Here is a 25,817-nt window from a genome sequence, read left to right as displayed (position 1 = left end):
ATTATCATCTGTTCTTACGAAATATTGTGAACTCTCCGCTTTGTCAATGCGGACAACCCGAGACCAGCCCACATTTTTGCTTGAATGTAGACTGTATTACCTTCCTCGGCATGTTATGTTAACTTCTGTTGGTAATTTTACCCATTCTATCACTGTTAACACCTTACTTTATGGTGATACTTCTCTGTCTGATATTGTCAACAGACAAATCTTCACAGCTGTCCAACAGTTTATCCTTGGGAGCCATAGGTTTGTTTACTTGACTTGCGATCTGACCCCAACACTGTTCTGACAAGTCTATCTCCAGACAACAAGACTGTTAAGTATATAAAGCTAGAAGTGGTTTGGGGCAACTGAGCTTTTTCTCTACATTTCTTCTCCCTTCCCTTTTATTCTAGTGAATATAGTTCCTTATACAGTATTTTATACCGTCACCTTTATCGTTACCTAATTTTGCTAAAATATTTTAAATACTAATAATGCAATATAATAATACTTTTATTTCATCTTTTCTTTCCACTTTTGTGCATTTTTTTTCTTTCTTTCTTTTTTTTTCCCTTTCCATGAATTACTCAGCATGTGTTGCACATTATAAAAGCCATCCGTAAGATAATAACCCCCTCTCCTCCCTTCCGCACAGATAATAACCCCCTCTCCTCCCTTCCGCACATTTAAATACTCTGTGGTTTAGGTTGCATAATTAATACACATGTACCGAGCTGTTGATACGTAACTTCATACGATATCGAACTCGAACCCGATTCCTCTCGATTCGTATTCATTTGCTCCACACATTATAAAAATCAGCCAAAATTGACTCGCTTTCAAAAAATTGCTGAGATAATTACCATAGTTTGTCAAATTATTGCCCCCCCCCCCCCACACACACACACACCCTGTTCCTACGGCCCTGACAATTATGTTAGTATTTTCCTTATTAATAAAACGATTCTATCTGTACATTAAGTAGTGTAAAATGTTATACATTCTCGTCATCCTCTTTAACTAAATCTTAAACTAAATCATGTAAGCGAAAATGACAGCGTATTGCGACTTCACAGTATAATGGGCGTAACATTATATCACTAACAGTAAGATATGTTAATCTAACGTTTTCTTTGGTTGTTTTTTTTTTCTCCAGCAAAGTGCACACCGTCCATTTTCTTTATACAATTGATAAAAAAGGTGTTGCTTGTCCGTTAAATTTCGTAAACTTCCGGCTAATTTGGAAACGATCATACACCGTGCTAATGTGGGTCTCTGTCTTATGTTGGTAAGTTGATAACTAGTCTTCTTCTCCTTCTCGTTCGCAACTACACTGTCAGACCAGTAGCCTCGATGAAACTTGTGGTCTGCCGCAGATCCTCAATGCCTCCTTACAGTTTCTGGTGGATTGAGGTATCTATCGGCCAAGTCGCAGCTCGCCCCTGGTTATGCCTTTTACATCTCTGAAGTATATGCTCCGCAGTCTGATATTCCTCACCACATGGACAAGTTGGCGATGGTGCCATTCTGTATTTCTTGTACATGTGAGCATTGAGCTTGTTGTTCCCTGAGCAAAAACTGACCGGCATCATTTGTTCAGACCGATCAAGGAGATGAAAAGCATCTTCCTCTATCCTTGGTCTCGTTAGTGCCTAGATGATGGTGACTTTCTCCTTGTAACTCACAGGTTTTGTTGGTTGTTCTGACGGAGCTCCTAGCTTAGCCAGTTTGTCTGCCTTTTCATTGCCTGCAAGTCCACAATAGGATTGAATTAACTGAAGTGCTACTTTGCAGGTTATACTCAGGCTCTGCATGGCTAGCTGCGGAGCTTTATTGTTGCTCAGAGCTTCCATGACAGACAGTGCATCTGTGAGAAAGACGACCGAGGAGCTTTCTTCTGCCGAGTCTTCAACCATTGGTTGGTTGGTTGATAACTAGTGATTCAGAAGTAAAATTCATTGTCAACCGGAGTGCTTTATGACTTTGTTCATGGTGAGATTTTAGTATAGGTGAATGGTCCGGCGTCCACCGTCCTTCGCCAACAGTTTAACTTAAACATCTTCTCCTTTAAAACTATTAGACACAATTGCACCAAACTTGATCAGCAGCATCCTGGCATGGACCCCTATCAAGTTTTTTTTTTCAAATGGTCCGCCTTGGCCCCAGAGCTAATAATAGAAAACCTTTAAACTACTTCTCATGAACCGCTCGATTGATTTTCATCAAACTTGGTCTGTAGAATCATTGTAACGTCCTCTCCAAGTTTTAAACACCTGACCCATTTTAAGGGCCGCTAGAGTTAGAATTAGAAATACTTTTAAACAATTTCTTCTCGCGTTCAGAGCGCCAGATTGATCATCATTGGACTTGCTCTGTAGCATCATTATAAGGTGGTCTTCTCTCATATTTCTTCAAATGGGTGTAGTCGGCCCTTTTAAGGGCCTTCTTTAGGGCTAAAAATAAAAATATTTTTAACGACTCCAGGTACCCCCTGGAAAATATTGAAATACGGGTATGAAATGGTGGCCTCTGGTGCATTTTTTTGGTCTAAATTTTAAGATATGGGAGGGGGTCCCCCCTTAGTTTAGGGGGTCAGTGGGCTGTCTTCCTGGAAATTTTTGTAATATAGATACGACATGGCAGCCTATGTGCCTATGTGTCACAGGGTGAGAAAAATGTGCAGCCAGACCGGGACTCGAACCTGGGACCTCGGAATACCGTTCCGATGCTCTACCGACTGAGCTATCCGGCCGCCTACACATTTTCTCCCCATTTTAATATTCACGTTCTATACCGTGACATACTCCCCCGCTGTATGAAATTCGTCCTCGAATTTCTAATGGGATACAGAACAAGGTAAACATGATCTCGCAGTATATTCAGTCACGGTCCCACGTTGGGCGCCAAATGTCACAGGGTGAGAAAAATGTGCATCCAGACCGGGACTCGAACCCGGGGCCTCGGAATACCGTTCCGATGCTCTACCGACTGAGCTATCCGGCCGCCTACACATTTTACCCCGTTTTAATATTTAAAAAAAACGAGGAAGAATATCCAACAGGAAAAGCCACGTTCAAAAAACGCAGCCTCCCCAAAGACACACACGAACAACTCTCGCACACCACACTATACCGTGACATATGTTACATTTTTTTGGACTCAATTTTGAGGTACTGTAGGGGGGACCATGTAAATTACTTATCTTTTTTAATCCAAACATAATGTCAATGTCTCGAAATGGCAAAGGAACAAATGGAAAGACGTAATTAGTTGAAAACATTATGTGAAACGCGATGGGCTGTACGTTCTGAAGCATTATACACGTTCAAATCGGCATTTTCTATAGCCTACTCAACTTCCGGACAGTTGGTCGCAGAACATGGGGATTCAAAGGTTAGAGCGTATCAATGCACCATTGAGAAGTTTGACTTAATTGCGACATTAGTTACAACTGAACATGTTCTATCAGGCCTTGTCGGTCTATGTAATCTTGTATCTGGCAGAGACTAGACGATGAAAAACACGCTGGGTTGGAAATAATAAGGCCTCGTCCAACATCACCCAAACTCAACGTTTAAACAATTCTGAACGTGTTTGCTTCCATGCCGGTGTCAACTGCTACAGCTGAGCGATCATTTAGAACCATGTGTCGGGTGAGACCTACCTAAGGAGCGCTATGATAACTAAGAGGCTTTCTGGTTTAGGACTCCTGTACATGTTTTCGTTCTTGTTGGATTAAACGTTGCACCGATACATGGCAGGTCATATGGCGGCTTTCCAGCTTTTTAATGGTGGCCGGAGGAAGACCCCAGGTGCCCCTCTGTGCATTATTTCATCTCGAGCGGCACCTGGGTAGAACTGCCGACCTTCCGTAAGCTAGCTGGATGACTTCCTCCTGAACATTTACAGAGAAAAATAACTATGTTCAAAGACAGTACTTGACATATTTTCCCAGAAAAAAGATAGGAAACGGAATTTCATAATCAATGAAAATATGTAGAGTATTTACTTTGAATATGGTTTTACCATTTACGCCTTTTTCAAAACTAAACCTTAATGTGAGTACATGTCAGTACTGTACACTATATATCAATAAAAATGCAAATTGATTTTAGTTAAACTTGAAAATTAATTAAGATGTATGACTCAATATTACATAAATGCGACTCATGATAAACGGTTTAAAATCAATTTTAAACGCGCCATTGGCCTTCCTCATTTTAAAATTTTTCCAGGGGGGCATGCCCCCCGACCCCCCTAGAACGTTCACACCTTCGGTGCTCAAACCGCTTTGCGTACACGTTATTTTACCCTAGCTACGCCACTGAAATACATGTATGAAATGGTAGCCTCTGGTGCATTTTTGGTCTACATTTTAAGGTATGAGAGGTGTCCCCCCTCCCCTCATTTTAGTGGGGTCAAGGCCAGGGCTCTAAAACGAAAACAAATAGAAAAAAATCTCTATACTGTATACATACTGACAGATCTCTGTTGAATTTAATGTATCAGTAGACTCTACTAGAGCTATAGGAAAAAAATTCATTTTTTTTTTCGTTATAGGATTGAAAACAGTGGTTCTTAACTTTTTTAATATGGGTCGGGGCCCGGGGCCATGGGACGGGTACCTGTGTTTAAAGCCTTCGTGCGACGCTGCTTCAACTTGTGATGTCACCCGGCGGGAATTATACGGAAGTTCTTGTTATATTACGCATGCGCAAATTAATCAAAACAAAAAATATGGCGTCTAGCAAAACTACGAAGGAAAAAATCCAGTAAAAACTTCATTTTAGAGCTTTATATTACACAAACAAAGAAGTATTTTTTGCACATGTATTGTCTACAAGAATGCTAGACCTTGAGGTTGTACCCGAACGATCTCTAGGAAACGAACAATGGGAGTTTATATTGGGTGAGTCTCAACTGTTGTCAGTGACCCAGAAATTACGGTTGTCAAAAACGTAAACAAACCACTTTCCCCTTGATAAAGACGTTCAGTTCAGTATTCTAAACATTTCACAGCTTACCATAGAAAAAAGCAACTTAGAAGTGAAAAATAAATCGTCTGATTTCATTTATGTGTCCTACACAATGGGTTGAACTTGAAGGTGAAGGTTTTCTCTAAAACAGCTGATGTTCATCAGGTCTAGTATATTCCCCGATTGGTGCATCATGCACCGATCGGTGTATCATGCACCAATTGGTGTATTAAGCGATACACCAATCGGTGTATCAACACGTAGGATGCTATTTTAAAACAAAATATTTCGAGAACCGGAAAAAACCGCATTCCGATACCTTCACATGTTGTTGATGAGATCGGCCATTTTCTGTCGTCACAACACTTTTTCTGACAGACTGCTGCGTTTCTTGCGTTATTTACATTGAATGCACTGTCACATAATTATAATTCATTGACAGGTAAACAAACCTTATTTAAATACCCCAACTAATGTGATTTTTACCCAAATTTCCTTCAATAACCTTTGCCTTAAACAATCGTAGCCGTGTTGGAATCGGATCTACGCTTATAAAGCTACACAAATTTCCCAGCATCCCAAAATTTGAATGACATGCGTATTACCTTAATATATATGGTGTACCTGTAGCGACATAATAAAATAAGAAATAAATTTTCACAGTGTCAGTTTTGAAACCTCGTAATGTTCAAACTTAATTTAACAGTTGTATTATCAATAAGAAGTGATATCAAAATTAGTAACATGTTGGTGTATTAATGATTTAAGGCCATCCTTAAAAAATTGTTTGTTTGCAGTAACGCGACCCAGAATTTTTAGTGTGGGTAGGTAGGTAGGGATTTTTTTTTTTTTCGTTTTTTTTTTTTTTTTTTGTATGCTAATTGTACAACAACTGCATTTTCTTTTTAACCCTCTGGTTTATACACCTTTTGGGTACTAACACTTCTCTGTACAATGCTAACTTGATTGTAACATATCTGCAAGGGTGATAGTTTTCACATAGTATGAATACTAATATTAATATCACCTTTTTAATAACAATAAAAATAACAGATAGCCTGACACCAGTCAGAAACAGAGTTTATTATCTCCATATGAAACTTAAAAATTTAAGATTATCAATATATTAAACAAAAATAATTGGCGAGACCTTTTGAATGTCCTTGCACTGGCTGGGGTAATAAAAAAACATTACATTCCTTAGGATTCCTACTCCAATGGACAGCATTGAAGTACATAGCAAAATCTTTGATATTTTACCCTGTAGACCTGAGTCTGATTACTAGCACCGCACTCCTTCAAAGCCTATGTATCATGTAATTTTTAGACAATACTTAATTGTTTTACATTGTTTACTCAGGGCTAATATTTTAGGGAGAAGTCATTTCTTCCTCAGCTAAGATTATGGAGAAGTGGAGAGATTTTAGGGAGAGGTGGAGTGATTTTAGGGAAACGTGGAAAGATTTTTAATAGCGCCATGACATGCAAGTTGAAAATGGAACTAAATATACTTATTTTTTTGTATTATTTCCTGTCTTTGTTTAACTCTATTGATTTAAAGTAAATAACAAATTCACTGAAAATATCACTGATTCTGTTTTCTTAACCTTCAATGTAAACCTAATTTCTTATCCTTTTGAATCTAATGTGATTAAACTGCAAATTATAATTTTTTTTTCACTCTTGCAATGATTACCTTAACCAAGAAAAGCCTAATCTGAATATGAATACAATTAAAAAAAGCTAGGTTAATTCCATATCAGCAAAAAATAAATCAAGCTCCCAGTGCTAATGCACTCAAAGTCAAAACACAAAAACCCATAAAATCATTTCACAGTCACTTCTTGAATTAAATACATGTCAATAGCAGTGACATCACTATGACATCACACAGAATACAGTCTTCTTTGATCTGCTGGTATCTTCTTTGATCTGCTACTGTTGGCACATTAAAAGAAACAGTTGTCAAACAGGTGAAACCCAGTTTCTGATGGCAGGTGTCAAAAATTTGCATGAATTTCAGTTACATTATTTAAGTCACAGAAAGTTTCAGTAATAATAACTATGTTTTTAAAGTCTGGGTTTTGAAAAATAGGAAAAAGTGGACCCATGGAAATTTAATTTCACTTAAATAGGAAAATCTAGAAATGTAAACATTATGGATTTCTTTCGCTGGTTTTAGTCATTGCATTGAAAGGATGTTTAACTTTTGTAAATAAATTTTCAGGTAAGAAAATTTTGTTTGTCTAATTTTTTTGACGTTTATTGTGCTCTTTCCAAGTGACTTGTGCAGTGTCACTGCACTTTTATCCTCGGGGCAGATTAAAAAGATTACGCAACGACAAAAGATCGAAACTAAAATTATTATTTGTTTGCAAAATTGTTTGAGAAATTATGATAGAATGATATCCAAGAATTTATCTATCCCAGATGATTTACGTACGAGAAAAATCATTATTTTACAAATCTAAAACGTCTGCAGTATTGCACAGATAACACTATGTACCACGATTTGTTGTGGAATTTTCTAAACAACTTCTTGCATGAATTTTTTGTAGTATATCAGGAAATCGGCAGGGCGTTCGGTAGACCCGAGGTTCTGGGTTTTCACTCGCTCTTATCGAGAAAAACTCGTATTTAACCTGCACAAAAAATGTCCCGTGCGTCGGCTTGACCCGAGGAAATTTTCTTTTATGCGTCTGAGTTTGAAAGTACTGCCCCTTGTCAATCAAAATCCCAGTGAATTCCAATATTGTTCGCCGCCATAAGCGGAAGTATGGCAGTAGGCGGAGCTTGGTGTATTAATCAGCTTCTGGCAGATGTCAATCATGCCACGCGCCGACTGACATGTGGGCTTCTCGCGGTTTGTATTTGGTACAATAATGTCCGTCATTGCCAAAGGTATTTATTGATCAATGTGTAAAAGTTAATTGATAAACAATGCATAGAAGAGCAGCCTATTATCGTATTTGTGTCACTTGTTCATTAGCGGTATACAGAAAGCGTAACATTCACATATTTTGTTTCTTATCGGTCATATCGATTATTCATGTAGTTGAACCTCAACGAACACTGTCTAGAAAAACTTAGCGATACAAATAGTTACCCAAAAGAAATAACGAAACAGGAAAGAATAAAAACACGGCACCGATAAAAAAAAAAATCCGAGTTTTGGGTTAAAAAATTGTTTGAGTCGCGGCGATATTCGTGAGTCGGTCGCGTTACTGCAAACAAACAATTTTTTAAGGATGGCCTAAGCCATTATGTTATATAAATCAAGAGTGGATCAAGGAGTTTGGTTAATAATTATCTAAAGCTTTAATTCCTTTAATTTCGATATTATCTGTCCTCTGTGATGATTAGCATGGATTTAGTGACATCAGACATGTGTCATTTTCTGACTTGCTTTCCCTTGTTTACAATCTGTTAAAATATGTATTATCACAATGGCATAAGTGCATTTATTATTACATTTTGTAGCTTATACAACACTTGCTTAGAATTTTTTTTTTTTTTAAAAATCATTATTTGCGGTAATTTTATATTTTGGTTTATGTCATTTTTTTGGACACCATACTTTAGTCTAATTTTCTGACAGATGCTGATTTTTCGAGCGTTCAGGCGCCGAATCAAAGGGAAATCACTCAAAATTACCCGGCTATCAACATGGCGGAACACATGCTGCAGTGGCATTGAGAAATCTTAAACAAAAATGCTTTTTAACACTAGAAATTGTTGTGTACGACAATAAATAATATTTAAGTAGTACATGTGAATGTGTTTTATCACTACGTTACCTAATACAATTCAAAAATAATGAAATAATTTGAAAACTTCACCTCGGAGGGTTGTTCTTTAGTTTTTCCCATGATGCGGAAATATCAAATACATGTGAAATAACGGTCAGTTGATAAATTTTCTTAGCCAATACGCTGATTGGTGTATTGTTGAATACACCAATTGGTGCATGATACACCGATCGGTGCATGATGCACCAATCGGGCAATATACTAGACCTGTTCATGAGACAAGACTGAGGAACTTAATTTTTTTAGGTACCTTAATATATGCTATTTATATAAAATTACTGTAAAAAATATTGTAACTGAAGATGTATCAAAGATAGAAAGTTGTCACATTGATCAGTTTGAATCAATTCCAGTTCTAACCAAAGAAGTATAAAATACACAGAATGGCAACCGGCTGTAATCTCGCGTGAATCGAGGTTATCTTAGTAAAAACAAACATCGGCGAGCATGGAGTTACAATATGTACCTTTAAAACTACATTTAAAATACATGTTAGCTCCTAAAACAACAATAGTTAAATTTGAAATAGTCTTATTTTAGACACAAAGTACATGTTTATTGCCATCAAAAGAAGCGTGGTCATACTTTGATAATATATTTACCGATGAATAATTGCTTTCACATACAAAATGGCGCGTGGAGAAAGCGTCACTTCCGGTAAACAAGATCTCATTCAGTTATCACGGGATGTTGGCGAGATCTGCTCTATATGCCTTTCAAGTTGCCGATCTTTTTTTTTATATCTCTTTGTTCTAACTTCTATTCCCATGACATCAGTTTTTCGATGACATAAGGAATCAAATGATTGCCAAAAATAGGAAAGGAGAATAATTAAATTGCCTGCTTGTCAAGCAACAAAACAATACAAGACTTTCACTTTGTGTGTGGTTATTATCCAGAAATCTGATTTTTGCAAGTTCATTGCGGATAAAAACTGAAGTTAATTGAAAGCTCCTGCTCGCGTTTTACGAATTATGTATTCGATTGTTCATGCCAATCACGCTTAAAATCTATACTGTACATTGAATTTAGTACAAAATCATCTTCTATCACGTGAAACAGATATTCTAATATGACTAACAATGCTTTAATCATCACAACGATATAGTGTTGACGTCACATCAACATGATATTTATAGCGCCATGTATACATCTAGAAATAGCGCTTTTAAATTTGATCAAATAATTTACTTAATAGCATGTTTAAAATGAAATGTCACATTGAATAATTGTCTTGATTAATTTACATATATATTAAGTTGGTTATTTGCTTCGCAGAATAATTCACCATCTTTTGCACCCAAACTGATCTCTTCTCTTCCATTTCCGGTCCTGGCGTGTATAAACAAAGGAGGGTGATGACCTAACAGTTGGCGACATGCATGCGTGAAGAAACAGTTCTGTCATATTTGATCTAAATTTTACAATAAAATACATAGTAGAATTGAAATAATTTATAGCAAAACAGTGTTTTAACACAATTTATACACTAGGGCAGTCTAACGTCATTCGAAATAATTCACTCGGGCTGCACCCTAGTGAAATATTACGCCCGGCGTATAACCGCCCATCATGTATAAATAGTGTTAAAATACCATTTTGCTATAAATTAATTTTTGATTGTTTTGATTTTATCAGCATTTAACAATATTCAAGGCCATTTTATATATTTTCAGTGAGTTATTGGTAAGTCCTGTTCAAATTTGCGTTTATTGAATATCATTGATTTTTAAACTTTGGCATCTGACATAAATTGGCCAAGCTTGATGACACTCATGTTGACCTTTTTACCCAACCAAAACATTTATCAAGGAACAGGGGTCATATAAATCAGAGCGCAGTATTTTTAGCCCACCATCATGATGATGGTGGGCTATTAAAATCACTCTGCGTCCGTGGTCCGTCCGTCCGTCATTCCGTCCGTCCGTCCGTCCGTTAACAATTTCTCGTTATCGCATCTCCTCAGAAACTACTGGGGGGATTTTGACCAAACTTTGTCAGAATGATGTATTGGTACCCTATTTGTGTCCCCCTGAAAATCAGACTGGTTCAACAATTTATGAGTGAGTTATGGCCCTTTGTTTATTTCTATAATTTATATAGATTTATATAGGGAAAAACTTTGAAAACCTTCTTGTCCAAAACCACAGAGCCTAGGGCTTTGATATTTGGTATGAAGCATCATCTAGTGGTCCTCTACCAAGATGATTCAAATTATTTCTCTGGGGTCAAATATGGCCCCGCCCTGGGGGTCACATGGTTTATATAGACTTATATGGGGAAAAACTTTGAATAACCTCTTGTCCAAAACCACAAGGCCTAGGGCTTTGATGTTTTGTATGTGACATCATCTAGTGGTCTTCGACTAAGATTGTTATAATTATACCCCTAGGGTCAAATATGGCCCCGCCCTGGGGGTCATATGGTTTACATAGACTTATATAGGGAAAAACTTTGAAAATCTTCTTGTCCAAACCACAAAGCCTAGGGCTTTGGCATTTGTAATGTAGCATCATCTAGTGGTTCTCTACCAAGTTTGTTCAAATTATCCTCCTAGGGTTAAATATGGCCCCGCCCCAGGGGTCACATGGTTCATATAGACTTATATAGGGAAAAGCTTTTAAAATGTTCTTGTCAGTAACTACAACATTCAAACTTGGACCACATGTAATTTTTGAGTGGCAAGATGAACCTTGACATGAGTTGACCTTGATTTTGACCTAGTGACCTACTTTCACATTTCTGTTAGCTACAACCTTCAAATTTGGACCACATGCATAATTTTGTGCACTGGAAAAAACTTTGACCTTTATTTTGACCTAGTGACCTACTTTCACATTTTTGAAGGTACAGGCATCAAATTTGGACCATATGCATAGTTTCCTGTTTCAAAATGAAATTTGACATTGATTTTGACCTAGTGACCTACTTTCACATTTCTCAAGCTACAGCCTTCAAATTTGGACCACTTGCATAGTTTTGTGTACTGAAATGACCTTTGACCTTTACATTGACCTAGTGACCTACTTTCACATTTTTAAGGTACAGGCTTCAAATTTGGACCACATGCATTGTTTTGTATTCCGAAATAAAATTTGACCTTGATTTTGACCTAGTGACCTACTTTTACATTTCTCAAGCTACAGCCTTCAGATTTGGACCACATGCATAGTTTTGTATACCGAAACAAACTTTGACCTTTACATTGACCTAGTGACCTACTTTCACATTTTTGAAGGTACAGGCTTCAAATTTGGACCACATGCATAGTTTTGTATTCCGAAGTAAAATTTGACCTTGATTTTGACCTAGTGACCTACTTTTACATTTCTCAAGCTACAGCCTTCAAATTTGGACCACTTGCATAGATTTGTGTTGTGTATGGAAATGAAATTTGACCTTGAGCTAGTCAGTAAGTCTTGAAATTTGGAACACTCAAAAATGGCACATTGGTGGGCGCCAAGATCACTCTGTGATCTCTTGTTACTGTATGGTATAGGTTTTTTAAAAAGCATGACATGACCAGTAACAACAAAGATGGTTGTGTCTTTTAAACTATTTCTGTGCTTCTAAGTGATTAAATAAGACTAAGAGTGTCACTGAAGTACCAGTTTTGGGATTAAATAAAATATGTATTAAACGGTTTGTTGATATTAACTTATTGATTTACTTCTCAATTTTTAAAAAATTAAATCATGAAATGAGGACACGTGTAGAACTTTGTTTATTCTACCAAAATAATACGTGACCGCTGCTTGACATGCACGGGATATGCAGATTAACTGGAAATACTGACATCGTCGAAAACAGATATCCATCGAAAACATAAGTTGTGGGGATATAATTTAGCCATTGCCAAGATGTCCCTAAGCAGCCTGTTTCTGACCACCTATTTTCGACCGTCTTAAACTGTATGATAAAAATCTTTACCAGCCAAATTTAACAGTTGCGATTGTTTCATTGTTTACAGCGGAGACAGAACATACATTGTACTAGAAACTTATTCTTCCTAACTTATGATACTTAGAAGTTTATATAAATTCCTTTTTTGTGTCAGTACCATGTTTTCAGAAGACTTTTCTTATTACCAAAAAAACTTTCATGTTCTCTTGGCTATCACTTATCTTTACTTAAACCAATATTCATTATTTACATATCTTTTGCACTAAATGTATATTCCTTAATTAATGTTTCCTATCAAGATTGTGAAGCATACCATACAAAATTATTATACCAATGCAACTCTGATGCCTTAGTACCCCAACAACAGTTTTCTTAATTTTCAGAGCATTTTGAAATATTTGGAGATTCAATAGCTTAGCAGTAAAGTACATTGTCATCTTTGACAGTTATCAATGTAGCAGATATGACACCTAGGTTTTTTCTTGTTAATGTGCACATGATATAGCTCTTTATATAATGCTTTTACTTTACCCTACCTGTCAGACAAGTGTACCTACAGTATACTGATCTGCCCTGTTGTTTTGATGTTTGTTACCAGACCTGATTTGTGAGTGTACAAACAAATCGTCCGTTGCAAAGCTATATATGCTATATCACAATCCTCTAATATTTTTATGACTCTAAGTCAAATACTTTTTTAGATGCATACAACACAAACTTGCATACCCTCTATGCATATTTTGGACTCAAAGGCCATAACTCCAGTCTGACCAGGAGAAATCTTGAACAAAACCCCAGGTCCACAACTTCACATGCTGAATACTATTCCTATGATGTTTCATCAACATAGGTTAAATACATTTTAAGATACATGTACGTTAGACACAAGTTAATGCTCTTTTAGAATATTTTTGACTAAGTCTAGGGCCATAAATCTTGTCTGGCTGGATGAAATGTCTAACAAAGCCTGAAGTGCACGATATCACATGCTGTATGATATTCCTGTAATGTTTCATAGACGCAAACTATAGACATTTTTTATTCATAATTTTACTGAGTCAAGGGCCATAACTCTGGTCTGGCTGTGTGATATCCCAATTAAAACATTGGGTGCACAACTTCACATGCTGAATAAGAATTCTGTTAGGTTTGATGACTCTGGGTCAAATACTTTTTTCCTTCAAAATTTTGAGTGGGAGGGGGTGCACAAAAATAGGCAAAAAAAACCAACCTCTCGTGCTACAGCTTGCAGGTTTTAATCATTTGGAAATCCTTCATTATATATTTTAGGTATGCCATTTTACCAAGCAGTAAATATACTGAAAAGACAAGACCGAGTGATCAAAGGAGTTCAAGTTTGGTACAGCAATCAGGTAAATAAATAACATTTCCTAGACAGAACAAGTACATACTGTCATCCTACGAATATAACACGCACATTTTTATGCCCCCAAAGGGAGGCATATAGTTTTTGAACAGTCTGTCGGTCTGTCCGCAATTTTCGTGTCCGGTCCATATCTTTGTCATCGATGGATGGATTTTCAAATAACTTTGCATGAATGTGTACCACAGTAAGACGAAGTGTCGCGCGCAAGACCTAGGTCCGTAGCTCAAAGGTCAAGGTCACACTTAGACGTTAAAGGATAGTGCATTGATGGGCGTGTCCGGTCCATATCTTTGTCATCGATGTATATATTTTCAAATAACTTGGCATGAATGTGTACCACAGTAAGACGACGTGTCGCGCGCAAGACCCAGGTCCGTAGCTCAAAGGTCAAGGTCACACTAAGACGTTAAAGGATAGTGCATTGATGGGCGTGTCCGGTCCATATCTTTGTCATCGATGGATGGATTTTCAAATCACTTGGCATAAATGTGTACCACAGTAAGACGACGTGTCGCGCGCAAGACCCAGGTCCGTAGCTCAAAGGTCAAGGTCACACTTAGATGTTAAAGGATAGTGCATTGATGGGTGTGTCCGGTCCATATCTTTGTCATCGATGGATGGATTTTCAAATAACTTTGCATGAATGTGTACCACAGTAAGACGATGTGTCGCGCGCAAGACCCAGGTCCGTAGCTCAAAGGTCAAGGTCACACTTAGACGTTAAAGGATAGTGCATTGATGGGCGTGTCCGGCCCATATCTTTGTCATCAATGGATGGATTTTCAAATAACTTGGCATGAATGTATACCACAGTAAGACGACGTGTCGTGCACAAGACCCAGGTTCATAGCTCAAAGGTCAAGGTCACACTTAGACGTTAAAGGATAGTGCATTGATGGGCGTGTCCGGTCCATATCTTTGTCATCGATGGATGGATTTTCAAATAACTTGGCATGAATGTGTACCACAGTAAGACGACGTGTCACACGCAAGACCCAGGTCCGTAACTCAAAGGTCAAGGTCACACTTAGACGTTAAAGGTCATTTTTCATGATAGTGCATTGATGGGCATGTCCAGTCCATATCTTTGTCATTCATTGCTGGATTTTAAAATAACTATGCATGAATGTGTGACACAGTAAGACGACGTGTGGCCACAAGACCCAGCTCCGTAGGTCAAAGGTCCTAAACTCTAACATTGGCCATAACTATTCATTCAAAGTGCCATAGGGGGCGTGTGTCATCCTATGGAGACAGCTCTTGTTTACCAAGATTCTGGTCTCGAAGGACCAATGTGTCTTATATATGGGGATAGAAAAACACCAAACATTTCCCCAGACTCAAAAATTAAGAAAATCGATCTTTGTTTACACCGTGTACCTTAATATTGAAGAGAATTCAATAGGGGGTAAATGACTCGGGCGTAGCTAATAGCCGGTATCGGGACCCGGCATTTTGAATTACTTTTGTATCAGATGTAAAATTTAGAGCTCACGTTAACTCTTAAGATATCATAAATAAATGCTGTTTTTCATTAAAATATATTTTACAACGCATTTTCGTAGCTGATCATTAAGTTTTTAACAAGACCTGTGTAAAACTTTCCCGGCGTATTTTCACACATTTTGAAACTCCATATCAGGTTGCCTGGAAATCGATTATCTAGTCTTTAAACATAATTTTGATAGTTGTGTTTAATCCTCCTGTACATCGAGAAATTTACGCCCGAGACATTACTTATCTTACACCTACTGTCACAATCTGCAAACAATTAATTGTTTTATCATACCCGGAGGCAATTGTAAACATGTGCATGCGATATTTTAGGCTGAGCCAATATGTCGCTGATCCGTATTGTTCAAAACAATTTGCAAACCAATCTTAAAATTACGTCATTTTACCGCCGTGTGCTGAAGTGTACTTTTGTTTTCACTGGCATCAATTTTCATGGAGCGATCAGAGGAGGCGGCAGTTTAGTGCTTACACAGAGTTTATGCTTTTCAATTTAAATACTTGCACAACATGCAAAAACATCGACAATGATTTAGCAAAAACCGGCGAGTTTGTAGAAACTATAGCGAATTTTGGACAAACATAAGTTCTGATAAGTGATAAGTGGGTATAAGCATTTTTCCAGAATTCTGCTGATATTTTTTCACTGCGTCCTATACAAGAGTGCGCCCTGTAATTGGCCGATTACGGTATATATGTTAGGTATGAACAGACATTAATACCAATTTGATTGGCATTGTCAGGGGGTGCAATCCTGAACATATTTTTTGCTAAGTTTGCAACTTGTTAACCAGTGTGTATTTGGCCAAGTAGAGAGCATTAAAACTGTATTTCAGAGGATTTTAGTCCTTAACAGATTTCTCACCCTCTGACACTAGGATATTATACGCTGCATATTTGGGTATTTACGTAATTAAAGTTGCAGAAAACCCAATTAAATCCATACAGTGTGCGTACTGAAACACAATTTAAATTCCTTATACCTAGTTCATTAAAAATTGCTTGTGTATGGCATTTTCTGTATTATATAACGGGTACGAGTCTTGACACTAGACAACAGACTGGTTATACAGTTGCTGTTTATCAGAAAAATCACAGGACCATTCAGTCTGATTGGTGTTCTATGGACGCTTTGTAAACAATAATTATGCCGATAAGCTAATTCTAGTACTAAAAGAGGTCACAGAAAAAAAACATTGTTGCAGCAAAAACAAACAAAAGGATATTTTGTTGTTCAAAAAAGACAGTTGTCTGTTTGTGATGATATAGTGTGACTGATACTGGTCAACATCTTATGGGAGAGCACATCATTTTGGATATTGTGGATGAATTGATCTCCAAGTCCAACTGTATTAAAAGTGCAAAAAGCACAATGGAACAAAGTATCCCAGAAAACATTAAATATTAACCCAATACCCAATTACTTCTGAAAAGGCTGGGTAATAATACTTTTTTTACCCAATTCAGAATTCCAATACCCAATTAAAAAGTGATGGGTAAATACCCAGTTGCACCAAAAGCTTGTCTGGAGCTCTGCATGATTTTACATGCGTAACTGTTATTTTAAGGCAGTGCTATTAATTATAATTTATAGCCGGTAAGTCGAAAGCAGTTATTTGTTGAAAATGTGTTTTTAGCTCACCTGAGTATTTTGCTCAGGTGAGTTTTTTTAATCACCCTTGGTCTGTCATTATCAACATAATAATGATTATTATGATAATAATGACTTTGTTTCAAGGGGCAGTTGGGCATGCCAGTCTTCCCTGAGAAACAGAAAGTATTAGATTATGTATACAGAAAAAATACATAAGTAAACAATAACACTGAAAGACATGACACAGCATAATAAATAGTTGAAATTTGATGTCACAATAATGAATTCTCACAACTCATGGGACTGTAACAATTTGTTGCCCACCAGAGAAGCACTGTTTTAGGTAGATATTCTTAAACAAGTTTAAGTTTTAAGAATTCCTTATGTCAAAAGGTGGTACTGGTAAGTGTCCAAAGTTTAGATCCTGTTCATGCAAATCTCAAGTTAAGGTTTTGGCACATTTTGCCTCAACAACATCTCCTGTGAAATTACTGGCAGAATTACACCAAACATGGTCTTTATTATCTGGTCATATAACTCTCACAAGTTTGTTCAAATGGTTCTGCCAGTCATGCTTTCCTTGCCATGTTTTCTCATTATGTCTCCTCCCATACCCCCCACCGCCACTGGGGGAGACATATTGTTTTGCCCATCAGGCAGTCCGAGCTCACATTTGCATACTTGGGTGGCTCTAGGAACAATAGGTAACTGTACTTTTTCTTTGTTGTCATTCATTCCATAAGGCTTTTATGTGGCTATTTTTCTCTTATATAGCTAAAAGAACAAAAGAGAGAACAAAAAAGTAGCCACAAAAGTATCCATATGTATGAATGTCCGTCTATCACACTTCATTTACGATTAATAACTGGAGAACCATTTGACCTAGAACCTTCAAACTTCATTGGGTAGTAGGGCTTATGGAGTAGAGGACCCGTATTGTTTTTGGGGTCACTCCATCTAAAGGTCAAGGTCACAGGGGCATAAACATGGAAAATCATTTCGGATCATTAACTTCAGAACCACTTGACCCAGAATGTTGAAACTTCATAGGATGATTGAACATGCAGAGTAGATGACCCTATTTATTTTGGAGGTCACTCAATCAAAGGTCAAAGTCACAGGGGCCAGAACATGGAAAACTGTTTCCAATCCTTAACTTGAGAACCGTATGTTGAAACTTCTTTGGATGGTTGGACATGCCAAGTAGATGATCCCAATTGCAGTCAAACATCTGTAGCTGTTTGACTTTTTCTCCTGTCCCCTATTGGCTTCTTGCCTATTACTACTGTGCATTGGGGGAGACATGCGCTTTTCTACAACAGCATCTTCAAGTTAAATATTCGTTATCATCAGCTTACTGAAAAACAGCAAACAATATCTGGGGGAAAGAAGTCAAGGTATACAAAGTAACAACAACTGCTTAAGAAATATTTAGCTCATATGCTTTTTTTTTTTAGGTCACCTGAGCCAAAGGCTTAGGGTGAGCTATTGTGATCGCTCACCATCTGTCGTCTGTCCGGAGACCGGCCACACTTTCATTTAAACAACATCTCATCCTAAACCACCTGGCCAGTTTTGATAAAACTTCACAGGGATATTCCTTGGATAGTCTTCTTTAAAAATTGTTCAAGGAATTGAATTCTGTTTAGAACTCTTGTTGCCATGGCAACCGAAAGGAAAATCTTCGATTATCAGTAAATAGGGTGTTATAAATATTTTCTTGATAAGAATAGGTTTATTCCTATTAAAGGTACTGAGCTCCAGATTTCGGCTTAAGATGATTTTTCTTCCAAATTGAAGTTTGGTCATATTATGAACATTAGCATACAAGTTTTTTGTTTCTAAACGATGGTAAAAATGCCAAATCAAGAATAAAAAAGATGACCACGTCGGGAATTGAACCCCGACCGCTCTGGCAGTAAAAGAAGTTTTCCACTGTTGTTACCAATACTGCTATGGAGTATTCAGTGTTTAATCTGTGTTAAATATAGATATTTATAATCGAGGCAGTTTACCTCGAGCAAAGCATTACAAACACTTTTCGATTTTCATCGTAAAAAGTAATAAAAACAACTAATTCTCATGTGTTTCTGTTACATAACTAGTCTGTCAGTATTTAAATTTCAAAGCATTCTTAAGAAATACAGAATTAATTTCTGTATTTCTAAAAAATCTTTTTTTGTTGTTGTCGAATGGGGGCCTCCGTGGCCGAGTGGTTAGAGTCGTTGACTTCAAACCATTTGCCCCTCATCGATGTGGGTTCGAAACCTCATTTGGGGCGTAGAATTCTTCACGTGAGGAAGCCATCCAGCTGGCTTACGGAAGGTCGGTGGTTCTACCCAGGTGCCCGCTCGTGATGAAATAGTGCACGGAGGGGCACCTGGGGTCTTCCTCCACCATTAAAGCTGGAAAGTCGCCATATGACCTAAAATTGTGTCGGTGCGACGTTAAACCCAACAAAATAAATAAATAAATGTTGTCGAATGTTCTGGAGGCCAGTGCCTTTAAAAAATACGTAACATAAATATAAATACATATAATATATTTAAGTGCTTAGATGACATCCATTCCAAAATAGTTATAAAGTACAGTGCATTCACGATGCTACGAATCGCAATTTAACGAAATACCGGTATACTAGGAAAAGGTTTTGTGGTCCCGTCTGCTTTCCTTCTTATTTCTATGTTACAAATTCGCGGTTTTACGAAAATGCAATTTTACGAAAAATGCGCTCCTACGAATGTATTTTTATGCCCTTAAAGCATGTTTTCAACTTGTTTAAGTTGCGATTTTACGAATACCTGTATCCTCTAAATTTTCACACCTTCCATAACGGCGTGAAAACGCTTTAGAGTGGAAAGTGTCACTATCATTTGGCTGGGCGTAAACAGTAATTAAAGTGTGAAAACTTAGTAATAAAATTCGAAACACATACGCTGTACACTATGGCAAAAGTTAGTGGTTATTTTTTTCTCCTATAACTATCAGATCGGATGGCATACCAGTCACACTTGCTTCGATATACGTCTCAAACAATCACTGCATAATGAAAATAAAAAAAATATTTAAGTCCTGATCGTCTGTTTATAGTCGTTTTATTATTCCAAACAATTCATTAAAGGGTAGCTGAGGGTATCGGAATATGCAGTTTCGATTTTTTGTTCTTGTGCAACATTGTACCCTATATATGTTTAATGTATAGTGAATAAAAAGTGAAGAAAAAAACCCGTTTTACATTCCAGATACCATCTGAGTTCAGATTTGAATAGGATTTGTAGTAAACCTAGATGTACATATAAAATTGGTATACATGTATTCCTATACGAAAATCACGTTTAAATATCATGGGTTACGACGTGTAGATATTAATGTGTTGTATATTTCCTATGATACGCTTGAACGAAAATGCGATATTACGAAAAAAACGCCCGGTCCCTTGGCTTTTCGTAGGATCGCGATTGTACTGTATATGACAATTCAAACTGTTAAATAAATAGAGGATATTACATGAGTGTCTTTTCAGATTGAATTTATTAAATGAGTTGAATAAAATATTAAAATGCGAGGCACTGCCGAGCATTTTATCAGTTTTATTCAATGAGTTTAATGAATTTGGTGTTGAAAGTCAAAATGTAATATTCTTTGTATCACATGTTAGCTTTTTCTGCTGAAAAATAAAAAATTCTACTTTCTCTAACTATCATAAACAAGTCTGTTTGATCAACATCTCCTATACTTTTAATGACGTTGGCATCAAAGCTTTAATATAACAGTAGTGTATTATCAATTTCATGTAATGGCTTTATTTCACTCCAGCTACGTGAAACATTTGATAAAATATCATGTATGAAGATTATTAAAATATATATATATTTCAATATTTTACGAGCGTGGAATTGTGCTATCAGTGACTAGAAATAGATTCATATTGGAATGGGTTGAATCAAGTCACAGCACAGGAATACTTTGTCATTAAGTTAAAAATGGTACAACACTTGATTCCACTATTTGCACTAAATGAACACATGAGTCTTGGCAGGATATCTTGTTACATTCGTTCGTACTTCTCCGCTATATGGGAAATCGGCAGTCAGAGCTTCTCAACGCATTACATGTCACAATCAAGTTTCTTGTCATTAGTAGGTCATTAGACCAGTGGGTCAAAATAGGCAATTTCTCAGGAAGTATAAAGTGCCATATTTAACAACCGCAAGTTAACCACAACATCTTGTCACAGTTCGAGTGATTACTTATTGTGAGGCATTTTTAGAACACAGCGTTATTGCTGAGAGTTAAAGTATCTCCTCAAAAAGAAATCAAGTGGTTTGCAGTTGTTTTCCGTATGTATATCGTAGACTTTGTGTAAATTGTCATGTTTGCTTGTTCCCCGGTGTATCCAGATGTTTAATGAATTTAACGAAGCTAAGTGTTGGAGGAAGTTGAATTAGTTGTCCGTTTCACTCACACATGAAATGAAGTTTATTATAGGAATTGCACTTCCTTTAGTATCTGTAGTCCAGAGAAATAATTTTACACTTTCAAGATGGGCGTTCAGATTCAGTTGAAAGTAATGATTTCATACTGATCGGAATGACATTTTGTTTTGTTATAACGTAGCAGTATGATCAATTTCCAATCCCTGATTCCAAATGGCTGCTTTAAATAAATTGTTGTCAAAGAATTGAAAAAAAAAAAGTTTGATAGCACATTGAACTTATTTTCTATCTGTACAAAGGCGAATGTTCCCGGTGTTAGGAGACAGTAATTGTGAAAATACTTCATCCTGCACATAGAACCCCTTGGGGCGTTGGGGGCGTGCTCCCATGCAATGTTACTGACATCTCAATGCAGTAAACCACTTTTTGCACCAAGGTTAGACACCGAGGTGACAGACTTAAGCTTTGTTAATAAAAAAAATATTCAACTCCCATGCCTCATCTTAGCTACTGTAAACTCAGATTCATTGTTATATTGGGAAGTTGTCACTTGCTTGTGGAGAACAAATTGGTAAGTGCACAGGTATATATTTCAGTGCTTTTTATACGCCCATTTGAAAAACGGGACGTATTATGGGAACGCCCCTGGCGGGCGGGCGTGTGGTATGGCGGGCGGGCGGGCGGCGTCCACAGACTTTGTCCGGAGCATATCTTCTACATGCATGGAGGGATTTTGATGAAACTTGGCACAGTTGTTCACCATCACGAGACGGAGTGTCATGCGCAAGAACCAGGTCCCTAGGTCTAAGGTCAAGGTCACACTTAGAGGTCAAAGGTCAAATTCAAGAATGACTTTGTCCGGAGCATATCTTCTTCATGCATTGAGGGATTTTGATGAAAGTTGGCACAGTTGTTCATCATCATGAGACGGAGTGTCATGCGCAAGAACCAGGTCCCTAGGTCTAAGGTCAAGGTCACACTTAGAGGTCAAAGGACACAAGAAAGAAAACTTTGTCCGGAGCATATCTTCTTCATGCATAGAGGGATTTTGATATAACTTGGCACAAATGTTCACCACCACGAGGCGGAATGTCATGCACAAGAACCAGGTCCCTAGGTCTAAGGTCAAGGTCACACTTAGAGGTCAAAGGATACAAGAATGAAAACCTTGTCCAGAGCATTTCTTCTTCATGCATAGAGGGATTTTGATATAACTTGGCACAAATGTTCACCATCACGAGACGGAGTGTCATGCGCAAGAACCAGGTCCCTAGGTCTAAGGTCAAGGTCACACTTAGAGGCCAAAGGTCAGATACAAGGATGACTTTGTCCGAACCATTTCCTCTTAATGCATGGAGGGATTTTGATGTAACTTGGCACAATTATACACCATCATGAGATGAAGTGTCATGCGCAGTTCCCTTTTTAGAATTACTTCCCTTTGTTGTTACTATAAATAGCTTATATTGTAACTTTTTCATTACTAGTCGTAGGGAAAAATTGAGACCACTTTTCTGTAGTACAACATGCATGCTACATCCAATTATGAGGTGTATTTTGACCAATCTCTACCTGGTAAAGATTTTTGTGTGGACTTACAATTTTTTTTTGGATTTTTTTTTTTTTTTTTTTTTTTTTTTTTAAGATTACCTTCCCTTAGTTGTTACTATAAATAACTTATATTGTAACTTTTTTATAATTGACCGTAGGGAAAAAACAAGACCACTTTTCTGTGGTACAACATAGATGTTACTTTCAAATTTTAGGTGTATTTTAAGGTATCCCTACCTGGTAAGGAGTTTTTTTGTGGACTTAGAAAAACAAAAGACTTACAATGATTACTAAACAACCACAAAATTAAAATTCCATTTGCAAATACAGGTGCTAGAGTAAAGAAATTTGCTGTGACGGGTGTATATTCAGGGCCCTCGTTTGCCGATTTTTGGGGCCGAAATTCGGCCCCATTCCCCCCTCGAAATAGTATGTTTCTTTCCCCCCAAGTATAGAAAAATTCCCCCTCGAAAGAAAAAAAAATCAAGAAAAAAATCGATACCCGATAGTCTTAGGAGCCCGGGTCCGGGAGATTTTCAAAAGACGCTCAAAGGACCATGATAATTGCCTGTGCGTCACTCGGGACCCGGAGACATTTTCCTTTGATAATCCTTCCTCTTATCAGTCATTTCCCAAAGTAAAACTATGTCCACGATAAACACGTGTATTCAAAGTAAACACTCGCGGTCATGCCCTCCTTCCTGCCTTTGATCTTCTGCTAAATTCCCGCCCTTTATCCTGTGGACATGCCACGCTGATTTTTCTTTATCAGCAAGTTACGTCACGGCGAGTGCACATAGGTAATGAGAATCAATGAAGTGTTAACATTAATTCATTGATAAAGCGTTACCCGTATTGAGCCTGCATACTGTCAAAAAAGGCGCCAATTATTAAATTATCGTAATTAAGCGACCAGCTGATTACCGAGCATGTGAAAAGTGTCCTGCAAGATTTCTTCATGCAAACTTTAAATTAGATCATTGTTTAATGATTGTACCTTAACTTCAACGAGAAAATCCACAAATTTAAATGAATTTGGAAAGTAAAAATAAGTATAGAATGTCCATTCACGATTCTAATTACACCCGATGACATATGCAATTTTTCCAAAATTCACTTAAAAACTTGACTTTCAATGCAATTTTTAATGAAAAGTAGCATCATTATTTGAGGAACTATCTCTGGTTTACCTTAGTGGACCAAGTAACTGGCAAAAAACAACATTTCAGACGACATTCCAGAAGTGTACCAGTATCCGGATAGTACGTTTTTGGATACATTTTTACAGAGTGTTTTAGCACTTTTCTGCTAACAAACAAAAATATTGAAGAAAAACCTCATCAAATTAAAATGAATTTTGATAAAAATTTATTTACAATATGAGATTATATGACCTGAAACAGAATTGTTATTATGCTGTAACATGTTCTTGGTTGTAGTAGCTATTAATTACGTAGTATTACTTTATAAGAAAATATAGTCAATTGTATCGATGTGTTGGGGCAGGACTCTTGTATTTTGAAAAGGGACCCTTCAAAATTTGGACCCAAGGGTCCCGGGACTCTTTGGTTTTCAGGTCTAGTGGAACCCCTGGTTTTACTGATCCGTATAATACGCTCGTTTTTCAGTTCCCCGGGTGCGTGTATGCAAAGTTACTTCCCTTTGAAAAAAAATGTTGCATAATGTACATCATACAGTAAAAAGATCACAGATGCAACTGGGGCGAAATGCGCAAAAATAGATTTGCTTTTTAAGCAGCATGCTCTCAAAAAACAAACTACTGTCACGGACACCGCTGTTTCATCAGGGCCAGACATGCACAATCAGGTAGATATGACGAAGGGAAGCACTGCTCCGGCTGCTGCTGAGACAATGTCCGTGGATACTGCTAGTGCTTCCGTTAATGACGACATGTGAACCTCGATTGGATGTCACCTAATTGATTTAATAAAAGAAAATAAAAGTTGCCTGTTTTCAATAGATTATGTTCTGTACAATACTTCAGATATATTCACATTAGTTTGATATCTGTAATACTCAATTGACCTTAATTTAAGGGGTTATGTTCAGATGTCATATCTCCAGAATGAATTCCCCCCTCCCTTGAAAACGACGCGAAATTCCCCCCTCCAAGGGCCCCGGCCCCAATCCCCCAAAATGTAGAGAGGGCCCTGTATATTGTGACATTCTGGCACTCTTGTTAGTCTTAAAAGCACGGTTAGAGGGGCTATGAGGGTGGTGTTTAAATAATTAGTACATAGAACAAAGGTCACTTTTACTAAATACTGTTCTTAAAATTTTTGAGATGTATGACGTTGAGCTTTCTTGTTTCCTTGACAAGAATATGTCACTGATACATTGGTCTGCATCTCAGTTTGGTTAATTTTTCGTATGAAAGCTGGTATCTCAGTAACTTCTAGTGGGAAGAATTGAAACTTTACACACTCATTTACTGTGGTAATCTGACCTGCAAGTTCTCATAACTCTGTTCAGCTTTTTATGCAGAACAGTGCCCTTTGCCAACTTTAAGCAGTATAAAGAGATACACAGAATTGTTGTCCATTTTAAATATATCCTTATGTCTATGTTTTTATTATCTTAACCCTTTTTTATTATAACATTTTCAGAATATTAAGGCGATGGTGTCCTCTGACAGCTCTTGTT

General features: G+C 37.2%; 1 protein-coding gene across 1 annotated transcript in view; it reads left to right on the top strand.

Annotated features, from left to right (window-relative positions):
* Positions 1 to 4,708: 4,708 nt before the first annotated feature.
* The window catches only part of LOC123548744 (phagosome assembly factor 1-like), a 74,804-nt gene continuing 53,695 nt past the window's right edge, over positions 4,709 to 25,817 (top strand). The window contains exons 1-2 of the mRNA XM_045336255.2: positions 4,709 to 4,894; positions 13,964 to 14,046. Coding sequence (XP_045192190.1) covers positions 4,831 to 4,894; positions 13,964 to 14,046 — 147 coding nt within the window. The 5' untranslated portion in view covers positions 4,709 to 4,830. The remainder of the gene's footprint in view (positions 4,895 to 13,963; positions 14,047 to 25,817) is intronic.

This window comes from Mercenaria mercenaria, chromosome 6, assembly GCF_021730395.1.
Source record: "Mercenaria mercenaria strain notata chromosome 6, MADL_Memer_1, whole genome shotgun sequence".
NCBI classification, from domain to species: domain Eukaryota; kingdom Metazoa; phylum Mollusca; class Bivalvia; order Venerida; family Veneridae; genus Mercenaria; species Mercenaria mercenaria.
This window is presented reverse-complemented; position numbering and strand designations above follow the sequence as displayed.